The 20,677-nt window shown below is 44.1% G+C and overlaps 1 protein-coding gene across 1 annotated transcript in view; it reads left to right on the forward strand.

Moving 5' to 3' along the window:
* Nucleotides 1–20,677, forward strand: part of UBA7 (ubiquitin like modifier activating enzyme 7) — a 1,199,654-nt gene that overhangs the window by 469,333 nt on the left and 709,644 nt on the right. Inside the window, exon 18 of the mRNA XM_078661236.1 lies at nucleotides 18,051–18,125. Coding sequence (XP_078517362.1) covers nucleotides 18,051–18,125 — 75 coding nt within the window. The remainder of the gene's footprint in view (nucleotides 1–18,050; nucleotides 18,126–20,677) is intronic.

The raw sequence follows: 20,677 nt of genomic DNA on the forward strand, positions 1-20,677 counted from the left end.
AGAGAGCGAAGAGCAACAACAGAGAGGCTCTCCTTGAAAACAAGGTGGTAACAAGTGAGAAACAAACCAGGCCAATATGTATCACTACATATAACACCCATTCAAATGAGGTGTCAAAAATAGTGAACAAGCATTGGCGCATCCTGAATTGCGGTGAGTTGGAGATAGAAAAACCAATGTTCTCCCACAGACGCGGGAAGAACCTTAAGGACATCCTTGTACATACACGCCCCAGAATTTCTCCACAACACCAACCTTCTGTACATGGGACACAGGGTCATTTCCCATGTGGCAACTGTGCTAGCTGTCACCTGACAAGAAGGAGTAAACAACTTACCTTCACCAATGGCACGAAATGGGACCAGAGAAAGTTGACAAACTGCAACAGCAAAAACGTTGTCTACATGATTACGTGCCCCTGCCGTCTGGAATACATTGGCATGACAACGAGAGCAATAAAAACAAGACTCAATGAACATAAGAGCAATATACGGTGCAAGAAAAGCACCACCAAAATGGCCAATCACTTCCTGGAGATGGGACACTGTGTCAATGACATCTACTGGACCATAATTGAACAGTTGCCCTCAGAACATGGCCTTTTTGAAAAAGAGCAACGTTGGGTGTTCCGTTTGGGGACCCATATATCAGGCCTCAATGATAACATACCATGGGGGCAATTAAGAATCTGAGTTTACATTGAGATACCTCTAGCAGGACATCGACATCTAAGATACACACATCTAGTGTTATATCCACCATGGGACCGTGCTGTAATAGGTTACCGACTCCCTTGCTCGCTTAATACACAGGGAAATGATAGAAAAGAAGGAAAATGAGCTCGATGTGGCGAGCATGCGCAGAGCAACATGAACAACAGGGGCCGGGATGCTTTAAACAAAAAACCCCACTGCCAGCTCTCCTGCCCCATTAATATATAGTAAATTAGAGAAACGAATGAAAGTAATTGCGTCATGACGAAGTTTCACTGAGCAACAGAAACATCAAACATCTCATCCCGTTTTTATGCGATGCGCATGCGCAAAACCGAGACGCACTCTCTCGGGAGACACGAGGAAGGCTACTCCCACGCGCATGCGCGTAAGACACCCGCACGGCCTCTCACCAATTAACAGGCTAATCACCGGTGGACCAAATATGGGCTCCCCGGCGGCTAATTGACTAAACACCTGCACACCGGCCGCTAACTAACAAAAACCTGGGCGTGTACCCAGCACATAAAAGGGCTCGTCAAAGACACACTCTTAGACACAGCGGAGCCGGCGTAAGGGGCAGCGAAGAGGGATTCTCCTCATAGACCCGTGAGTAACTAAATGAAACGGACATTTCCAGACCACATTGTAAGTACCAAAAATATAAACAGCAGGATGTATATATCTTGTCCATTTTTCCTGTCCACAGGCAGCAAGGAAGCCCGGGTAACCCCTACGTTAGACACGGTCTCATGGAGCAATGAACTCCCATTTTTTACAGTATGTTTCAGCCGTTTTACTGTTTACATCACAGTTACCTTACCACCATTGAAAAATTCACGTGGCACCATACATGGCCCGAATCTAGAGTGTGTGCTTTATGTTGTATGTGTGTTCGTTTTGTATGTGTCCTCTTTTTTTCGAATATTTTTCGAATACTTTTGAAATAGTATTTTTCACAATAGGCACGTTAAAAATTGTTGTGTAGAGTAAACACTTTCGTGCCATGATTATTTTTCAACATTTTGAAAACCGCACTTTTTCTGCATGACCAATACCACGGATGTATTTAACCCATGGTCTTTTTTGAAAGCAAGGACTACCAGAAATTTTTTTTTTATCCTTTCTCTCTACAGGTCTGCAAAATAGCGGCTAAAAGTTTAGGTACAAGAATAGACCTTCACTAATAAATATCACTTTTTTGTATATACACAAATTAGAAAAACGTGAGTAAGGTGGGGATGTTGTGTAACCCTGTCCTGAAGAAGATGTTCTTACATCGAAACATGTTGACACACACCAAGAGGCAGCGCACATAATACTACGCTCTTCCTCGTATATCTTTTTAATAGTACCAACTCGGGGAACCATTAAAGTTTTTGAGTCCACCCACGAGTCAGGTCCTTTTTAATTTCCACTCACTATCCCAACCCCACCACCACACTCACTCACTATATGATAAAAACAACCCTCACTATACACCACACATAGCCATAAGAGTGCTCCCGCGTACTCGCTGGTCGCAGCACGCCGTATCCCGTAGAGGGATACGATGACCCCGATGATGAAGCATGACACCAAGGGGCCTGTTGGTGTGTGAGGGGTACCTAAAAACATCAGACGTGCTCCCAACCACAGTAGGGACATCGTCAACCCATAACTTTATGGATTCTTCTTGTTTTATAGGCCTTACATCACCTGCATGCATTGCTCAACTGCAAGAGTATTCTTTTAAAGTAGGAATATAGAGGGTTGGCCTTCAAGTAAAGGTTTAAAGGGTGCACCGAATTCCTTTTTGCAGGCCACACCTGCACTGAGTGTGGTTAATAACCTGGTTTTACGGAGTATCAAATGTTTCCCCTCTGTAAGATCTCGTCCGCAAAAATAGTCCCCAAAGACACATGAATACCTCAAGAATCTTATCAAATCATTCTTCTGGTGGTTACATCAACTAGTGGGTCAGCTCTTGCTAAGTGTGTAACTCTAACAACAGGAATTAAAAATCTTTCTCTGCATCTCTGCAAAGTTGCTGGAGAATTCTTCGCAATTTGTAGCATATGCAGTATTATGCCCTTCTTTTAGTGGACTACCATTCCAAATGGTCGGAAGTTACTCAGATATGTTGCTAGAGAACCCATTAGTAGCGTTAGCAATTTCCACAGGAAAACTTTTAGCAAAGAAGGATTCCTAGAAAAGTTGATCTCCAACAAAGAAGTACAACTCAATTCTAGAGTCGTGACTTGTTTTCTGAACATTCATTGCATTAAACAAGTTACTGTGCCCCCCAAATTCAATAGTCAAATGGGACGTTTAAGTGGTTTCCTGTTGTTAACCATCTGATTAAAATTCTGACATAGAAAATATTTGTTGATGTTCCTTAGGAAAAGATTGTGGTCATGCAGAATAATACCTCAGTTGATGACTAGAGTCGGCCATTTTTACCTGCTCAGAGATAAATCCCCTTTTCTGATGTATTGTATTGTATTGTGTTGTATTGTAATTGCATTTATAAAGCGCTTTTTCGTCGATGTGTGTCTATAGTGACTGAGAAAGCGGCTCATAACAGCATTTTGAGGAAAAGGAAGCACAACATAGAAAATATGGTTGAATTCAAACAGTTACAATGAAAACTCAAATTATATACTGTAACCACCTGGAAATTGCGCAACTTACGGGTTGGTGGCTGGGTTGAAATGTATTCCCCCATTTTATTTAACAAATGTGAATCCAAGTTTGGAAGAGCCACGAAAATTGTATAGGTGGACGCAGAGAATGACATTACGTTTGTTGGTTGTTGCTGGAACTTGAGGACGGTTGCTAATTGTGAAAGGAGAACCCATTGACCATTGTAGGATGGAACTCTGCATGGATGACACAGAATCTCATATTTTAACCATGCTTCCAGATCTCAGGATATTTGGGGTATGAGTAACCTTACCTGAACATGTGACTTTGAAGAAACAATTAAGAGCTCTGTTGACGTCAGTTAGGTAATCCCATGTGTGTCCCAAAGGATCCCACCATAGCAAGTAATTGAACACTCTGGTGACAGTTCCATTACACACAGTCAAGAATTCTGCTATATTCAGAAAATCTTAGCAGCATTTCCCTATTGATTTCATGTAACCTCTGTGACCTGTTCAGTTCTTCCCCTCTGTTATGCGTTCTATCCTCTGTGTTTCTCATTCCCCTCTTTCTTGTTTCTGTGATCCCCTCTCTTCTTCTTTTATGTTTCTCTACTTGTTTCCCATTTTTCTATACTGTCATGTTCTCATTTTCTCCTCTTTGTTATCTATCTATCTACCTGTGCTTCGCAATCCTTCATTCATTGTCTTTGCTTCATTCTCTCTTTGTGTTGTCACTGCTGTGTTATTCTTCTACAGACAGTATAGTCCATGACTCCAGGAGTCTCATAAAGTGTTTTTTCCATATAGTTCTCTCCCTTCTGTTTTGCTAATCTGGTCGCATTTCCTCGTGTATTTGTGCTCTCCCTGTTTACTCACACACATTCTCTCCTTCTTACTCCCTGTACCCAGCTCCTCTCTTTCGTCCTGATTTGACCAGTTGGAGAAGGGCAGCGAATGCTCAAAACTGCAGAGTGTGCACAACGTGTGTCTGATAAAGCAATCATGAAAGGACTTTGTGTATGTTGCGGATCAGCCAAAATGTATGCTGTAATATCAGCGCCGTTTCTCTTTCTCTCTCTCCTCTGTCATTTCCTTGCACTTAATCACTCTCAAGGAATTACCCAATCTAAAACGTTCTTGGCAGAGGAAGAGAGAGGAATACAGAGTGTGGCTGACGGACAAGGAAACTAAATATAAAACAAGACAGCTATAAATGATGCTAGTGTCAAAATTGTAAACTTCCCCATCGTCTGGGACCTATTTAAGTCTCCTACATAGAAAGCTTTAGCTCTCTGTTGTTGAAGACCTGTTGTCTACAAGACCATATAGACAGAGAGGGCTTTGAGTCAGCCGCCTGCTCAAGATAGTTGGCCTTCTTGTCTACCTCCACTCCCTGCTCCTTATTCAATGAGTTTTTTTCTCCCTACTCTGAATTTTGTCCCTCTCCTGGAGCATAGCTTCCTTATCATCATTTTTATCAGGTGACTTGTATTCTTACACTACTGATGTGAAGAGACTATCCCCCAGATGCATCAAGCATCCATTTTGCGATTCCTTATTAGCGAAAAATAAGGATTCGCTAATAAGGAACAGCAAAATGCCATGCATGAAGAACTCGCTTTAAAATTAGCGATATCTTAAAATTCCTTAATTGCAATTCGCAAATTGCGAGTCGCAATTGAGGAATGCCTACCCATTCATTCCTATGGGCGTAGAGGCCCATAGTAATGAATGGGAAGACAATCTCAATTTGCGATTCTCAATTAGAGAATCGCAAATTGAGATTGCAATTTCAAGGGTGCCAGGGTGTCAAAAGGACACCCTGTTGCACCCCTGAAATCTGCATATGGGTACATCTTGCACACACACATGCCCTAAGGGCATGTCTGTGTGTAAAATGGAACTTTGAAAAATGCACTTTAGTGCATTTTTCAAAGTTTTTGCAAATTACCATGTAGTTCAACTTCATGGTAATTTGCGCCCCCTATTAGCGAAATCGCTATTTGTTTTTACTTTAATGCACATTTAAGGAATCTCAATTTGAGATTCCTTAAATGCAATAGCAATTTAAGTAATCGCAAATTTGCGATTTCTTAAATAGCGATTTTTACATTTGGTATGATGTATCCCAAATGCAAAAATACTGGTCGCAAAGGGGCAGATTCTGAGAATCTGCCCCTTTACGAGCAGGTTTTAGCTTGATGCATCTGGGCCTATATTTTGATTTCTCTTTAGAACTCCATTGGAGCGCCTGGCTTTCATCACTCTCCAACCTCACTCCTCCGTTCCCTGAGTTTTTAGGTCTGGCTTGATATCACAACTGTCACCTGACCTTATGTGATCAACAAAAAAAGATCTTTCAGCGTACTACTGTGAGAGGGGCTTAGGCCTAATGACCTGCTGGTTTCCCCTGAGTATAGGTTGTGTTTGGGCGAAGTTGTGTACCTCCACTTACAAGAGTGATTGTACTGTACTTTTTGGCTGGTGGAAAAGTTTTACTCGGTATAGCAGGACTGAGTTGGTTATGGTGGCAAGCCAATGATTGGGGTTATAGGCCTGATCTGTTTATTATGAAATGTTACCACAAAGGCAGTAGGCCTGACATATTTACTGTGAAAAGCATATGTTAACATCAATCCATTTATGGGTGGAGAATAATTATTCTGAGTGAAAGCCTGCAGAGAAGGATTTTGTTACGTGGAATCTCACAGATTATTGTGGTAGGCAGGATTTTGCTGTTGGTAAGCCTCTGTGAAAAGCCATGCTTTGTGAGAATCCTTGTATGGCGCCCTTAGGAGAGTTAGTATTTTATTAAGCAAACTTTAATTCTATATGCCTTTGTAATTTTATGACTTTGTGGCTTATGGTTACCTTGTGGGAAGACTTACGCTCAAAACAGTAGGCCACATTGGTTATAGTCACCAGCTTTAGGCATGATATGGTGCACTGGAAAAAGGTATGGCATAGGTCTGATCAGCTTATTATGAAACGTTATGACAAAGGTATAACCTAGCTTATTTGTCGTACAAAGCATTTGTGTAAACCAATAGCCCCATAGCATTGGGCGTTATAACAATGAGTTACAGACTGTAGACAGGTACTGTGTTATTTGTAATCCCTCAGATTACTGTAGTAGGTCTAGATTTTAGTGTTGGCCACCCACTTTGACAAATCCTGATGGTTTTCACTGTAATGATTCTTGTAAGATCCTATTGAAAGGGGTTGTGTATTGTTTATCAAACTATATTTTGCTACACATTTGCAATTTGATAACGGTCTGCATGACGGTTGCCTGTTTACGTGCATGTGAATAGGCCTATGCTGGTTGCATTGTGAAGCCAATGATAAATCATATAGGCCTTATCGGTTCACTGGAAAATGTTATGCCAGAGTCCACAAGTTTGATCTGTTTATTATGACAATTTAAGCCAAATCCAGTAAGCCTGATTTACTTTTTGTTTAAAAGTTTTTGTTAAAGGCATTGGGCTTCTAATGGCAGATTGTTATTACACTGTGCCAATGCTTGTAGGTGGGTATTGTGTTAAGTGGCTTCTCACAGACTGCCCTAGCAACCAAGGGTTGTTGTGTTCGTGTACCACCCGAACAAACTGTGGGGATACAAAATGTACACTACTAAAAACCTTTTTGGGCTTTCTTAGGGGGGATTCATTATTTTTTTGAGAACTGTAATTGTGTACATATTAGTAATTTTGGTTTCCTTGTGACAAAATGTATGCCTAACACTATAGGTCTGAGTTAGAATTAGTGACAAGTCAATGATAACGGTTATATGTCCTGATTGCGAAAAGCATGTGTTAAAAGAAATAAACATTTAAGAGTTGATTGTTATTCGTGTACAGATACCCTACATATAGGTATTTTAGTTACATGTAATCTTACAAATTACCATTGTAGAGAAGGCTTTTGGTGTTGGCTACCCTCCTTGACAACGGTAGGGTAGAAGATTTGCAGTGTAATATTTCTCACTAAAATGTATTAGCAACATCTGATGGTCTTTGCTGTCTGCCAGGATATTGTCTTAAAGAAGAATCATTAAATAATATAGACATCCACATATATACATATAGATCTATGCAGATACATAGAGGACCTTTGGGTCAGCCCTCTTCTGCCGTTAGTCTGTCTGAGTGCCATTTCCACTCTGCTTCTGTCTATGAGGTAATGCTTCAGTCCACATCAGCCATTGACTTTCTTATCGCGTGATAATGGTATCTTCTGACCATTCATGGATGTACATCTGAAAATCATGACAGCGGTTCCTGTCAACATAGAGAGATGTCTGTGGGTCGGGCTGACATCTCTAAATTTGTCTGGCAGAGGTACCTCTGGATGAGGGGGTGGGGGTAATGTCATCCTGCAAAGTAAACTTTGTCTGCCAATCTCTAAATCCAGCCCCTTAGTTTTCAGTGTTTTCCTTTTCTAGTTCCCTTTTCATTTCTTTGTTACTACTAAAAGCAGCACTTATAAATGCACGCTCTCTACCTAAGCATGCCATTGATATATAAGACCTTGAGGAGGAAGACCTGGATGCTCTGTTTGTAACAGAGACCTGGCTAACAGAGTCTTCTGGCCCAGACATTTGGACAGCGATCCCGGAGGGCTATGAAATTGTATGGAAAGACAGAAGTGAGGGTAGGGGTGGTGGGGTAGCTATTATATTCACAGATTGCCACACCCTGACCCAGCTGCCCCGAGTGAACCTGGAGATGGCAGAGATATTGGGTTTTACCCTAACACTTTCTTCTAAACAATCAATATCCGGGGGCTTCATATATAGACCACTGGGCACAGCGGCTGGATTTGTCTCGGCTCTTTGTGAAATAGTATCACCTTTTGTCCTGAGGTATGGACATTGTGTTTTGATGGGGGCTTTTAACTTACACATGGACTGTAATCAGCTAACTGATAGCCATACTCCGATGGAGAGCTGCACAACCATGGGCCTTATGCCTTCTATTAATGCCCTGACTCATCTGGCCGGACATACGTTGGACCAAATATTAACTTCTATACCCCTTGCTGTTTACCCTCCTGTGCCTTTAGTTTGGTCTGATCATGTTCTCCTTAGGTTCAGGTGGCCAACATTTAGTAATGTTCCTCTCAAAGAGAGTAAACTCCCCAGTACAGTCAGTGCTCCTGGCAAACTTAAATCGGACCTTCTGATTAATAAGCTGGATGCCACCAGTCCTTCTCTGACTGGCGAGATTAACATTGAAGTAGGTCTGGTTCAAGACTGGATTGAGTCCGCCTGTCACTCTCTGTCTGCGGAAAGCAGCACTAAACAGTCCCGGTCCAAAGTGCCCAGTCCTTGGTTTACCCCATACTTAAAACACTTGAAACTGGCACGCAAACGCAAAGAAAGGTTATGGAGGACAAATTCCTGTCCATCAGCTAAAGCAGGCTATAAAGCAGAGTTAGGTAACTATTATAAAGCAATTAAAATAGCGAAAAAGACTTTTTTGAAGCCAGAATCTTGAAGGCAGGCAATCATTTGCGAGAGTCTTAAAATCGGGAGGTCCTTTTCCACGCCAGAAGTAGGCTCCAAAATAGAGCCTCCCTCTTTGGAATGGTGTGAGATACTGGCCTCTTTTTTCAAGAAATAATTGTGTCCATCCAGGCCAGCCTCCCTCCACCTGCGCTGGATCTTGGCATATCATGGATGACCTTAGAAGGGGCCAGTACTCAAGAAATTCTTAAAGACATTGGACCCGCTACTAGGGAAGTATCTCCCCTGAACTCTTTCGTCCCCATCTCTTTGGAAGATTCTCTAAGGGCACTTAAATGCCTTAAATCTGGCTCTCCTTTGGATCCAGCCCCCACCTCCATCCTGGCATTAGGAGCGGAGGCGATTAACTCTCACATGAATCAGCTATTGAATGCCTCCCTCCTAGATGCTACAGTCCCCACTAAATGGAAGCTGGCTAAAGTTATCCTATTGCTAAAAAAGACCCAGGCTAATCCCTCTGATCCGGCTAACTACAGACCAATCTCCATGCTCCCGGCCTTTTCGAAGCTGCTGGAAAAACATGTGAACCAGCAGCTATCATCCTTACTGGAAAATAATGGCCTACTTCACCCCAGCCAATCGGGCTTTCGCCCTAACCACAGTATGGAAACCGCTCTGTTAGAAGTGGTGGACTCTATCCGACTGAGTTAGGAGGCAGACGAGAAGGCATTGCTGATTTTGTTAGATCTGTCGGCCGCCTTCGATACAGTGTCGCATCAGATGCTCCTGACCTGGCTTCACGCGATTAGCATCAGGGGTTTGACTTGGAAATGGCTGGCATCTTTTCTAGAGGGAAGGGAGCAGGAGGTCTGGTGCAACCCTTTCTCAGCTTCCTCGCGCTCACTGAAGGTGGGGGGTCCCACAGGGTTCGGCTTTGAGCCCGACCCTGTTCAACATCCACCTCACTCCTTTAGCCGAGGTGGCCGAATCACAAGGGGCCAAAACTGTGTCCTATGCAGACGACACACAGTTGTTGTTTACATGGAAGGCTAACGAGCCTTGCCCGGTATGCTAATTACTTTCTGCCTTGCAGCTGTTTTCTGTTGGCTGGCCTCTAACCAGCTGAAATGTAATGACAGCTGGTAAGACAGAATTACTCTTCTTTGGTAAAGCGGCCAAGACCCCTTTACATGTCTTCTGGGCAGCGGAAGCTCCTGCCCCCTCAGCGAACAGCCTGGTGGTGAAAAATCTGGGGTTTAAATTGGACAACCAGCTGCTATTTTGCACTCAGGTTAATGCAGTAGTTGGCGCCTGTTTTGCTCTGTTGCATCTTCTACGGAAATTTCTGTTCTTTCTGTCCAAAGCTGGCAGACAACAGGTGATTCAAGCTCTGATTGTATCCAGGCTGGATTATGGGAAAGGACTCTAACTTGGCCTGCCTGGCTTCTTACTGGACAGGCTTCAACTTGTCCAGAATGCAGCAGCCCGTACCATCTTTGAGCTCCCTCAGAATTTGCGTGTGTCACACATTCTGAGGAGCCTGCTCTGGCTCCCTGCAAGGAAAAGAATAATTTTTAAAACTTTGCTCGTCACAGAAAGCCCTTCATGGGGAAGGACCAGGTTACCTTAAACATAGGATTTCCTTCTACTCTCCTCGTAGAAATCTTCGCTCCGCTGATCTGTTGTTGGCCAATGTTCCCCGTTTTAAAAAGTCCAGGCTAGGAGGTAAGTCTCTTTCTTTCCTGGGGCCCTTCGCCTGGAACAAAATGACTCTTCATCTGAGAAGCATTGAATCCACTCCCCTGTTTCGGAAAAAACTGAAAACATGGCTTTTCTGTTGCCCCTAAGTTTCCTTCTCCCATGCTGCTACCGTTCTGCTTAGTGCCAGGACACTCTTTGGAGTAACTGTGCGCTCTGCAAATATCCCTACATAGACATAGACTACTCTTTTTTCAGCTTTTCTTAAGAGTATACTATAGCTCACAAGACGTTGCTAACAGACTGCTTGCTGTGGCTTATTTCATCTGCAGTGCACCACTTCCCACTTGGTCTCTTTCGCTAAACCAGACCGCCATTATGGAATGCTTTTGTGCATAGTGGCAGTGGTTAGACTTTTTGCAGCATTCTCTCATCACCTTTTGTTTGTTTATTGTATAGCCCTAAGTAGTCTATGGTACGCCCAGACGTGGGTCCCTTGCTCACTATGCCACTGGAACCAAGCTGCACTCACCCAAAGAGCCGCAATCAGGGCGAAACTGGTCTTGGGTTGCTTGTGTTTCGTTTCAGAGAGGGACTGGTGTGGCAGCTCGGACTGTTCAGATTGGAGCATGGTCAAGACTGATTTGGATACAGCTGGGTCTAATCTGAGTTGCATTGTGGGCAAATAAGCGATAGGTGGGAATGTTACCTCAGGCGATTACTAGTGGTTAGACTTTTTGCAAGCATCCTTCCATCCCCTTTTGTGTGTTTGATGTGCCACCCCTTGTAAATAGTGTATCATTGTTTTGCCCTTTCAAGATGCCCAACACTTTGGTTCACATGTGGTGGCTGTGCTGGAACTTTAAAAAATAGACTATGTACAAAACCACTGCAAGACAGAAACCTGCTGCTGGTTTTGCAAGCTTGAGCTGCCTTGTTTAGAAAGCAGCATATTTTCTTTCTTCTACTTATTTTTTTAATTTGTCTTGCATATGTTGTTGAGGTTGTGTTTGCTTTATTGTAGTAGTGACAGAGGGTGAATGCAAGAATGATTCCCTGGGTGATGAATGCATGCAGGTGTGCAGAGATGAGTGAAAGTGCATGTATAGTGACTTAGTGAGGGCCTAAACCCATCAATGAGACATAAGGCACTTTGATTCAAAAGCCAGATCTAATGGCGTTCCCAATGCTAGTTAAAAAACTGTATGTCTTAATTATTCCTTTCTTTTTGCAAGGGCTAGTCAACAGTGCACTGCCATCATGCTGCATCCACTGTGGTATTTGCTCCTGTGATTTCAACCACCGGCCAGTGCTCACAACTCCCTGCATCTTATTCCGTTTATTCCTCTTACCTTCTAGTTTCTAATTTTGTTTTTCTTAATTATATTTTTGAAGGCCCAGGAGCTGCATATTTTTAGTGAACTACTTGTGGCATTCCCTGCAAATTCATTTTTAAGTTAATGGTATGAAATGAGCTAACTTACAACAGTTTATAAAAGTAAACAAAAAAATTCAAAAATGGCCGCTCATGCATCCGTACGCTTAGGAACCCATAAGCCAGAGGCATAGCACAGGCCCCTTTACCCCCTGTGGTGCACTGGACTCCCAACTCTTCAGGGGCCCTTGTGCTGTTCGGGGGACCCCATTTAGCCCAAGACCAATGAACATCTCTCAGATATGGGAGACTAAGGGCCATATGTATCATTGAAAATTGCGACCGCAAACTCCGAAATTCGCAGAATTTTGGCGTTTGGGATCGCAATTAGGCTTAATGGTATGTATAAAAGAAAAACTGCCTCGCAAAATAAGGAATCGCAAAATTTGCGATTCCTTATTTTGCGAATGCATTTAAGGAATCGCAATTTGCGATTCCTTAAATGGAATGTATGAAGCACTCAAGTTGTGCGAATATGGCATAAGGAATTGCAAATTACCACCAACTACATTTTTGCATTTTTCAAAGTGGAGCACAAACATGCACCCATGCTCATTTCAGGGGGCAACAGGGTGTCCTTTTGACACCCTGGCACACTTGAAATTGCATTCTCAATTTGCGATTCTCTAATTGAGAATCGCAAATTGAGAATGTCTTCCCATTCATTCCTATGGGCCTCTTGGCCCAAAAGGAATGAATGGGGAGGTATTCCTTAATTGTGAATTGCAATTTGCGATTCACAATTAAGGAATATGTAAGATTCGCGAAATTTATTGCAAATCCTACATGCATAGCAAAACCTAGCATTGATACATATGGCCCTAAGTCGTACATTCTGCAGGTGACCCCCATCATTTTGTGTTACGCCACTGCCATAAGGCGTCCTCTTGGAACGATTCTTTCTTCTGATTTAAAAGAAGAAAAAAAATCCAAGATGGATGAACCTGTGTACACCTACATGCTCAGTATTGCCCACCTTCGAGTGGTTCTCATCATCAACTAAAAGAAAAATAATGTAAAAATGGCCGGCTGTAAATGTGCATGCGCGTGCATGCTTACACACTGGTGGACACATTGAATATTTTTTTTTATTGACTTTACGTAATCTAAATAAATATTGGCAACGCCACAATCTCTAAGCCTTGTTATAAAAGATAGGGCGTATTGGTCTCCCCAATGCTTGTCTGTTTTTATGTAGATGGTACAGTTCTGTTCACTTTCTAAAGCCAATAGTAACCCCCATCTTGAAACACAAGCAATGGAGTCCATACACACACATCCACTCACACACAGATATACACACACCCTTCTCCATTTTTTAGGAGAGCAGTATACCTTTCCTACTTACCAGTATTAATCATAGTCTGCCTTCCCCAGGGTAAATGCTGCATTGAAATGTTCTTGTCGCACCCAAAAGTATAACTTCGTGCTAAACACAAAATGCTGGCCTGATCGTACGGGACCCATGGAAGCTGCTTGGTTTGCATTAACAGCTGGATAGTCAGGAAGATTTCAGACCATACAGCCCCAATGCCAACTCTAAGGGACAAGAATAGTGCCATTTCTTATAGTATGGGCATGATTCTGTTCTGCGGAAAAATAAAGGTCTGAGGAATTAACAGAGAATATTTTTAGACCAGGTATTTGGGAATTTGTGCTGTTAAATTAATCACATGGTCTACTCAAATTCGTCTCACTTATATTGTGCTTTATGTAACTGGGTAACATTTACCAGGGATGCTTTTAGCTCCCAGTCCAGCGCCCAAAAACCTTGCATAGTGGCCTCATGGAGCCCATGAAGATGATGCACAGATGTTTACCCGCTGTGGCATAGCAGCAGATGAGAAAGACCAAGGCCCATTTCCTTTCATCATCTCTACCTGTATGATAGCGACTCACCCTTTGTGTCTCGGAGGAATGTATGACGTTACAACGAATTCCGTTGCAACACATGCCTTTACCACGCATGCATTACAACGGAATTCGTTTTCCACGCATAACCTTTACCTCGGATGCTTGCGTGGTGACGTCATACGTCGTTAAGAGAAAGCGGAAGTTTATTTTCCGATTTCTCTTAAAAGACACTGATTAAATACATAACCCAACGTGACTTCAGGTGCGATTTTTTTTGGGGGGGGGGAGACCCCCCCAAAAGCCCCCCTTTTTTTACTTTTTACCTTTACCACATATGCCTTTACTACAAACCTCGTAGTAAAGGTATGCGTGGTAAAGGCTTTCGTGTTAACCACGCGTGCGTGGTACTGCATGCGTGGTTAAGGATTTCGTGGAAACGGCTTCGTTGTAGAGGCCGTTTCCCGTCTCGGAGTGGTCTTTGGCGTGGAAGATGTGCATGCTCTATGGGAAGAGACTTGACTGTTGTATTCTCCTCTTGGAGACTTACCTTACAGTGCTGTCAAAATGCCTGGGAAGGTCAGACATTTCCTGGGCTTGCATTTGGTTGACTAAAGCACATTCTGCTTCGGAAGCCAGCAGTCCAGGTGCTTCCACATTAGTGTTATATGAAAGCGATGTCCACAACACACTGTAAGAATCTTCATTAACCTTCATGCGCGCCATGGAAAGCTCAGAAGGCAATTCACGGTCTCAGCGTATGGAGGGTAAGGGTCTCTGTTCTTGAAAGACCCAGCGGGTGGCATTTCGCTTAAACAGTGATTATTTGCATGGTTCGATTTTCAGCTACTGATCTTTCTTCGGGTTTTTACCTACTACTGTAACCCAGCAAGGAGACTCCGCGGACACAGAGTGGGTGCAAGACGTCTGATGTCACAGTCATTGCCCTCTCAACCCAAAGGTCCTCAGGCTGAAGCCTCTACCAAAAACAAGCATTTACAATGCAACGGTTTCGCCTTTGCAAAAGTTTGAGCTATTGGCATTGTAAATGACAAACTTTTTATTTATGTGTTGGTTTTGAAAACAGATAAATAAACGGCATTGTCATTTACAATGGCAATAGCTTAATCTCTCGCAAATTCAGCATTTTTCCCTGGGTCAACCTGATCCCAGAGACAGCTGTTGGAACTGAAATCCGGTGGTTTCCCATACTTCCCTGCACTGGGCAGGTCCATTGCACGTGGGAGCATGCACAAGTCTAAATTTAATTCATACAGATCAAATATACTGCTCTCCTCTGTGCTGCAGTGAAGTACTAAAAGTACTTTAACGATAGGCTATAAGCGATTGTGCGCCTGCTGTGTTTTTCGCAGAATTATGGTTTTGCCGCATTTGCCACCTAATCCATCAACCGCTGCATAATCTTCAAATTAAAAAAAAAAAAATCCTAGATCAAGCGGCTCAAAGGTTACTAAAAACACAGCGCTGTGTTGCTGTGCAGTGGAAGGGCCTTTGCAAAGGTTGCCTGGCCACGTTTCTGTTGCTTCTTGCTATATTTAGGCATTAAACTATTAGCAATGAGGTGCAGCCTATGTCCAGACAATGTGAATAAGTGTAAAAAAGACAAAATAATACTATCACAAATGTGCCGCATAATTTGCCTTTTCTTGCCACATTATTTGGCCTTCCTCTGACGCATAATTTCAGTGGTACTGGATATAAGTAACATTGGGGAGAGATTGAGTATCAAGGTAGGGGCGAGAAGACAAGGGGCTAAAAAGAAATGGATAAGAGTAACTGTGGAAATCAGATGAGAGAGGAAAGGGTGGTGCCATGACAGAGTCCTGCGAGAGAGAGAGGGTTGATTACTTTGAGAGTACTTTTGACAGCGTGCTCACAGGAGGGGCAATGAAAACGCAGACGACCGGCAGAAATAGCTGCCAGATATATTACTTCTTGTCACCGATTTGGCCGTGAAACGCAATCGCACGAACGTCTACTGTATTTCCGTTTCCGTGAAAGGCTTTGTGTCAATCCTATCTGAAAAAAAAGAAGTGTGCGTTTGAGCAGCGCGTCCGTTGGTTGTACAGTGTCTTCTATTTACTGTGGAACACTGATTGAACTTGTCCTGCCAATAAAGTTCATTTGAACTTGAATTAGTGAGTGGGTGCTGGCCAGAGAGGTAGCACTGAAAAGAATATCGCGCGAGAGCATTACAGAGTGAGGAAGGTGTAAAGCAGCAGGGAGCCGGTGGGGCGTGGGTGGTTAAAAGGGAGCGAGAGAGAGTGCTTGGAAGTCTGGGAAGATGAGGACATACGTGTGTATAGAAGGAAAGCAAATGAAAATTACAGGGGTGGGAGAGATAGGAGGGAAGGAGGAAAGTTAAAAAAGAGGAAGACTCATGAGAAAAGGAGCGAGTGGGGCGTCATGCAAGCCGAGGGAGGGAGCCGTTGTGAGAGCAACAAACATCCCGAGAACTGGTTCACACACAAGAGCTCAGAGAACTACGTAGAGCCCGCAGAGCCGGGCGAGGGAGAGGGTAAAAGATAGCGAGAGAGAGAGCAGGAGGGTCTGAACTGAAGAAGAGAGGGAGAGCGTTGGCAAGAGAGAAAGAGAGGGTTAATGAGATGGGGGAGAAAGATCGAAAGGGAGAGAGGTTGAGGAACAGGTTTAGAGAGGCAGAGACAATCAGAGTGATGGAAAGAGAGAACGCACAAAATTGGGGAGGGAAGACTAGGGAATGCAGCCAACTAAACAATATGCAAAGCCGACCTACGAAAATGACGGCGTGACTTTACAACAACTGACAGGAAAAAAAGAGCACCTACGGGCACACGGACAGCGGGAATGGGGGCGGGAACGGACAGCGGGAGGGGGTGCGGGAACGGACACACGGACAGCGGGAGGGGGGCAGGAACGGGCACACGGACAGCGGGAGGGGGGCAGGAACGGGCACACGGACAGCGGAAGGGGGGGCAGGAACGGGCTCACGGACAGCGGGAGGGGGGGCGGGAATGGACAGCGGGACATCGCGCAACCTACCCCTGCAAACGACACTTCCAAAATGGCGAAAACAAAGCTTTAAAAAAAACACCACCCACTGCCGCATGACGATCGCAAGGGGGCGGGATGAGTAAAAATCGCGGGAACGCCCACGAATCTGCTCCGGCAATGACGGACAGATCGCTCTTCCAATGGCTAGCCTCCATTTATGGAGCTAGCCAATGGAAGAGAAGGCGGGACAAAGTGCCCATACTGTTAAAACATGAGATTTCGCCTGCACGAACGCTGCTGCGCAGCGGATCACAAGGCGAAACCTAACAAACGGTGTGCAGGAGTCTGTCCCCATCAGGGCCCCAAGCCCTTCCCGCCATGTCCATTTCCACCTTCAGCCTTCTTAGGCCCTTCCTCACCTGTGGCCTTGGCTTTACCCTCCAACAAGTTCTACTGTTAGAAGAAGGACTGCACCCCTAGGTTGGACTTTACAGGGACTTGTTGTACTGAGCCCTCAATGACAGTGTATATAATTGTCCATTTTCTTCTAGGAGCAGTCAATAAGCCAGTTTTTTGTTTTATATTTCCCTTTTTTGTATTGTTTGTGGAGATATGTATTGACCTTGGTTGTGCGTGGAGGCCATGATTGTGTTCTTAGCATCTCCTTTGTGCAGAAGTTGTGCCAGCTCCTTCAACTTGCCCGCTCAACTGTTTCAGAAGCTTGACGTGAGGCAGACACGCCTACCTGCATCCACACACCAGGTTGGGGAATGCTCTTCAAAATCCCTTTGAGACATCTCAACACCACCCATCCTCATTCTTTTTCCAGCCGGACTTATGTTGCCTGTTCTTTATTTACCCAGTCACCCCATAACTAGTATGGCAAGGGGGTGCTGCTGTTTAATATACAGTCTTCCAAGGGAGCCCCCTCCACGGCTACACTTCAGGAATCACATGGAGTCAACCATCTGCCCCTCCTCTTGCACCTACTCAAGCTGTTCTCCTCTACAGTCTCCATAAACACTATTTCAAATTATTGGGGTTTTGTGCTCTTACCAGTAAACTGGGTACACTTGGCCTTTGCACATTTGTAGCAGATTTAACCATCTAGAATTAGGGCTGTTTGCCCCCAGACCCAGCCTTTTCAGTTCCATTCTACAACCTCCTAGGCATCGAGTTATAAACTCTATAGTTCCAAAGTTGTTGATGATGTATTCTGATTTTTGCCTTCTTTATGACATTGTTACGGTCTTCTTTTTTTCCAGTTGACCACCTCTGGTGTTCCCTTCTGGTCTGGGCTCAAGCGATGCCCTCATCCCTTGGAGTTTGATAGCAGGGAAGTAAGTATCTTCGGTGTCAATGTCCAAAGCTGCTTGCAAGAGAGGCAGGAACCTTGTGGTTTGTAATGTATTGAACATGTGAAGTATGCAGAGAAATCCAGCATAAAAATAAAATGCATAACATGTGCACAACCACTTCCATGCCAGCTGTGCCCTCCAGGGCCCTCTTTTCAGCTTTTGAGAAGCAGATTTATTAGATGAGGCTGTTCTGCTGTTAATGACCTCCCACTTTGCTCTGTGCTGTGCTCTGCTCTGTCGCCTCCATTTTACATCTTTACAAGGAAGAGCAACGGGTGGAAGTTATATTTAGAATACATTTCCATTGCACATTGATGAAAGAAGACTCTATGCATAACATGTTTAATATGACATAACAGAGCATACCAAACTAATTCTCTACAATACCTTCTTGCCCTTTGACCAATACAATCATCAGTAGACGTTTACATCTACAGGAGTTCTCACAAATAACTGTAACTCATTAAGGCCAATGCCATCCATAAGACCTTTCCACTCTGCTAGTGAAATAAATGTAAACCAACTAGAATGGTGCAGTGTCTTAAGCAACTGTTTCCACCACTGTGTACACATACAAATGACTCTCTCCCTCTCCAGTGGTATTACAGGGCCTATGGGAACACATCACACCAAATGTGGCTTCCAAATAAAATGTCTGACCTAGGACACAGCTCAGAGAAGCCCTGTGTATACAGTTTGGATGGCCAGCACGTTTAATTAAATTATTTGCAAGTGTAAAATATATCCCCTCGCTTTCAGCCTGTCCCAATGAGACAGGCTTAACCCCTTGGGCGCGGCCGCGATTCTGCGCCTGTGCGGCTGTTTTGAAGAGTGGGCGGGATCATGACGGCCCCCAGCCTGCATCAGCACACGCTTACCGTGATGGATGACGGACAGGGGCCGTCATCAGCATAGAAGGGGTTAAGATAGGTTGATTCTATAGCAACCTCTTTTTTACTCGTTAGACCGATCTCACAGTGGGTTTGTAGCAGAGAGAATCATGCATCCAAAGGGGACTTCTTAATAAGTCCCTGGTACTAGGAGCAAATTGCACAAATCTAATGAGTCCATTGGGCTAGACACAGTCGCAGGAAGTAGTATTGGGCTCGGCGGGGGTGTAGCTTGGTCGGTAAAATTGAGGCGGTATGAGCTTAAGATTTCCAAACCATCACCCTGGCATATCTTGTTAACACACATTATCTGAAAAGCAGGACACGAGGGGGGGGGGGGGGTCTAAAGGGGCAGTGGAAAGGGAGAGCAGTGCGGATGGATAGTGGTACTTAATACAAAATATTTAGTAAAATAACCAACCTTTTGTAAGAGCTTCAAAACAGAGAGGAGAGAGTGTGTATTTGTGTTTGCATGTAAAACTCCCAGGTGAAATCCAACAGACACCTCACCATACCCAGATTGAAAGCACCTGTTCCCAACTATTTATAACATAACACATTTATTAGGGGAGTGTAACACCCTCCCCCCCCCCCAAGCTACGCCCCCGGGGCTAGGGCCTCACTTAGTAACCTTCATCGGAGGCTGGGCATATACACCAGCTGCCAGTCCCACCTTACTGAAATGCTGTCCCGTGTTTGTCCTGCAACTTTTCAATTCCTCTGGAAGCTGTCTTGTCTAAGTGTTCTTTCTTCTCTTGTCTCCAGAGTTCTTATTGGGGACAATTATTAGGAACAGCCTAGTCTGGCTCACTTCAAACAAGGCGCACACTGGGATTTTTGGGGGCGATTTGAAGTTGGATCCAAACAGTCGCTGCTGTCTCGCAGCAGCATAGTTGGCTGTGTTGCAGCAGATTTGCATTATGCGAGCTTCTTACTATATATGCATTGTGGCCAGATGACTTAAATTTCCAAAGGATGTTTTCCCGCCTGTGGCAGCATGGCTCACTCAGTGCTTAGTTTGAGCCGGTTGTTACCAGTGCTCTGCACCGGCACTAAATTGTCAGCACCGGCACTAGTGACAGTCCACCACATGGTGGTGCTGTCTGTTTAATTTTGAATGGAGCACTACAACCATTTTTATTGGCAGTTCTCATTAAAAGTGAATAAAGCCAGCCTCTCTTGCCATTATCATAGCTTTGTGTGGCCTGAAATAGTCTGAATTGTCATACTTGTAGGAGTGCGTTGGTTAGGTCTTACCTTGGTACTGTCATTGGTAGCGCTGACAGGGGCAATGGGTGATGCAGGCTGTAGTGGCCTTCCACGAAAGGTCCTGGCACTTATGTTTTTTTTACAAATTATTTTACAAATTAAGCACTGGTGCTCACTCCTTCCTAACTAACTTCCATTCCCACTCAATACAGGGTAAGTAGCTTTAACTTGTAAAATCTCTTACTTAATTCTGCTCCTTTGCACTCTCAAATCCAAGAGTACCTATTAATTGAAGGAGTACACACACTCCTGCAGGCAAAAAGTATATTGCAAACAGGGGCTCAGCTTCCATTGGTGCATCAGGTGCAGTGGCACAGGTGCACAGAGGCCTGAGAGATCCACTGAACCATGATTATTGCAGTATTCACAGTTCAA

This window comes from Lissotriton helveticus, chromosome 9 (genome assembly GCF_964261635.1).
Source record: "Lissotriton helveticus chromosome 9, aLisHel1.1, whole genome shotgun sequence".
NCBI lineage: Eukaryota > Metazoa > Chordata > Amphibia > Caudata > Salamandridae > Lissotriton > Lissotriton helveticus.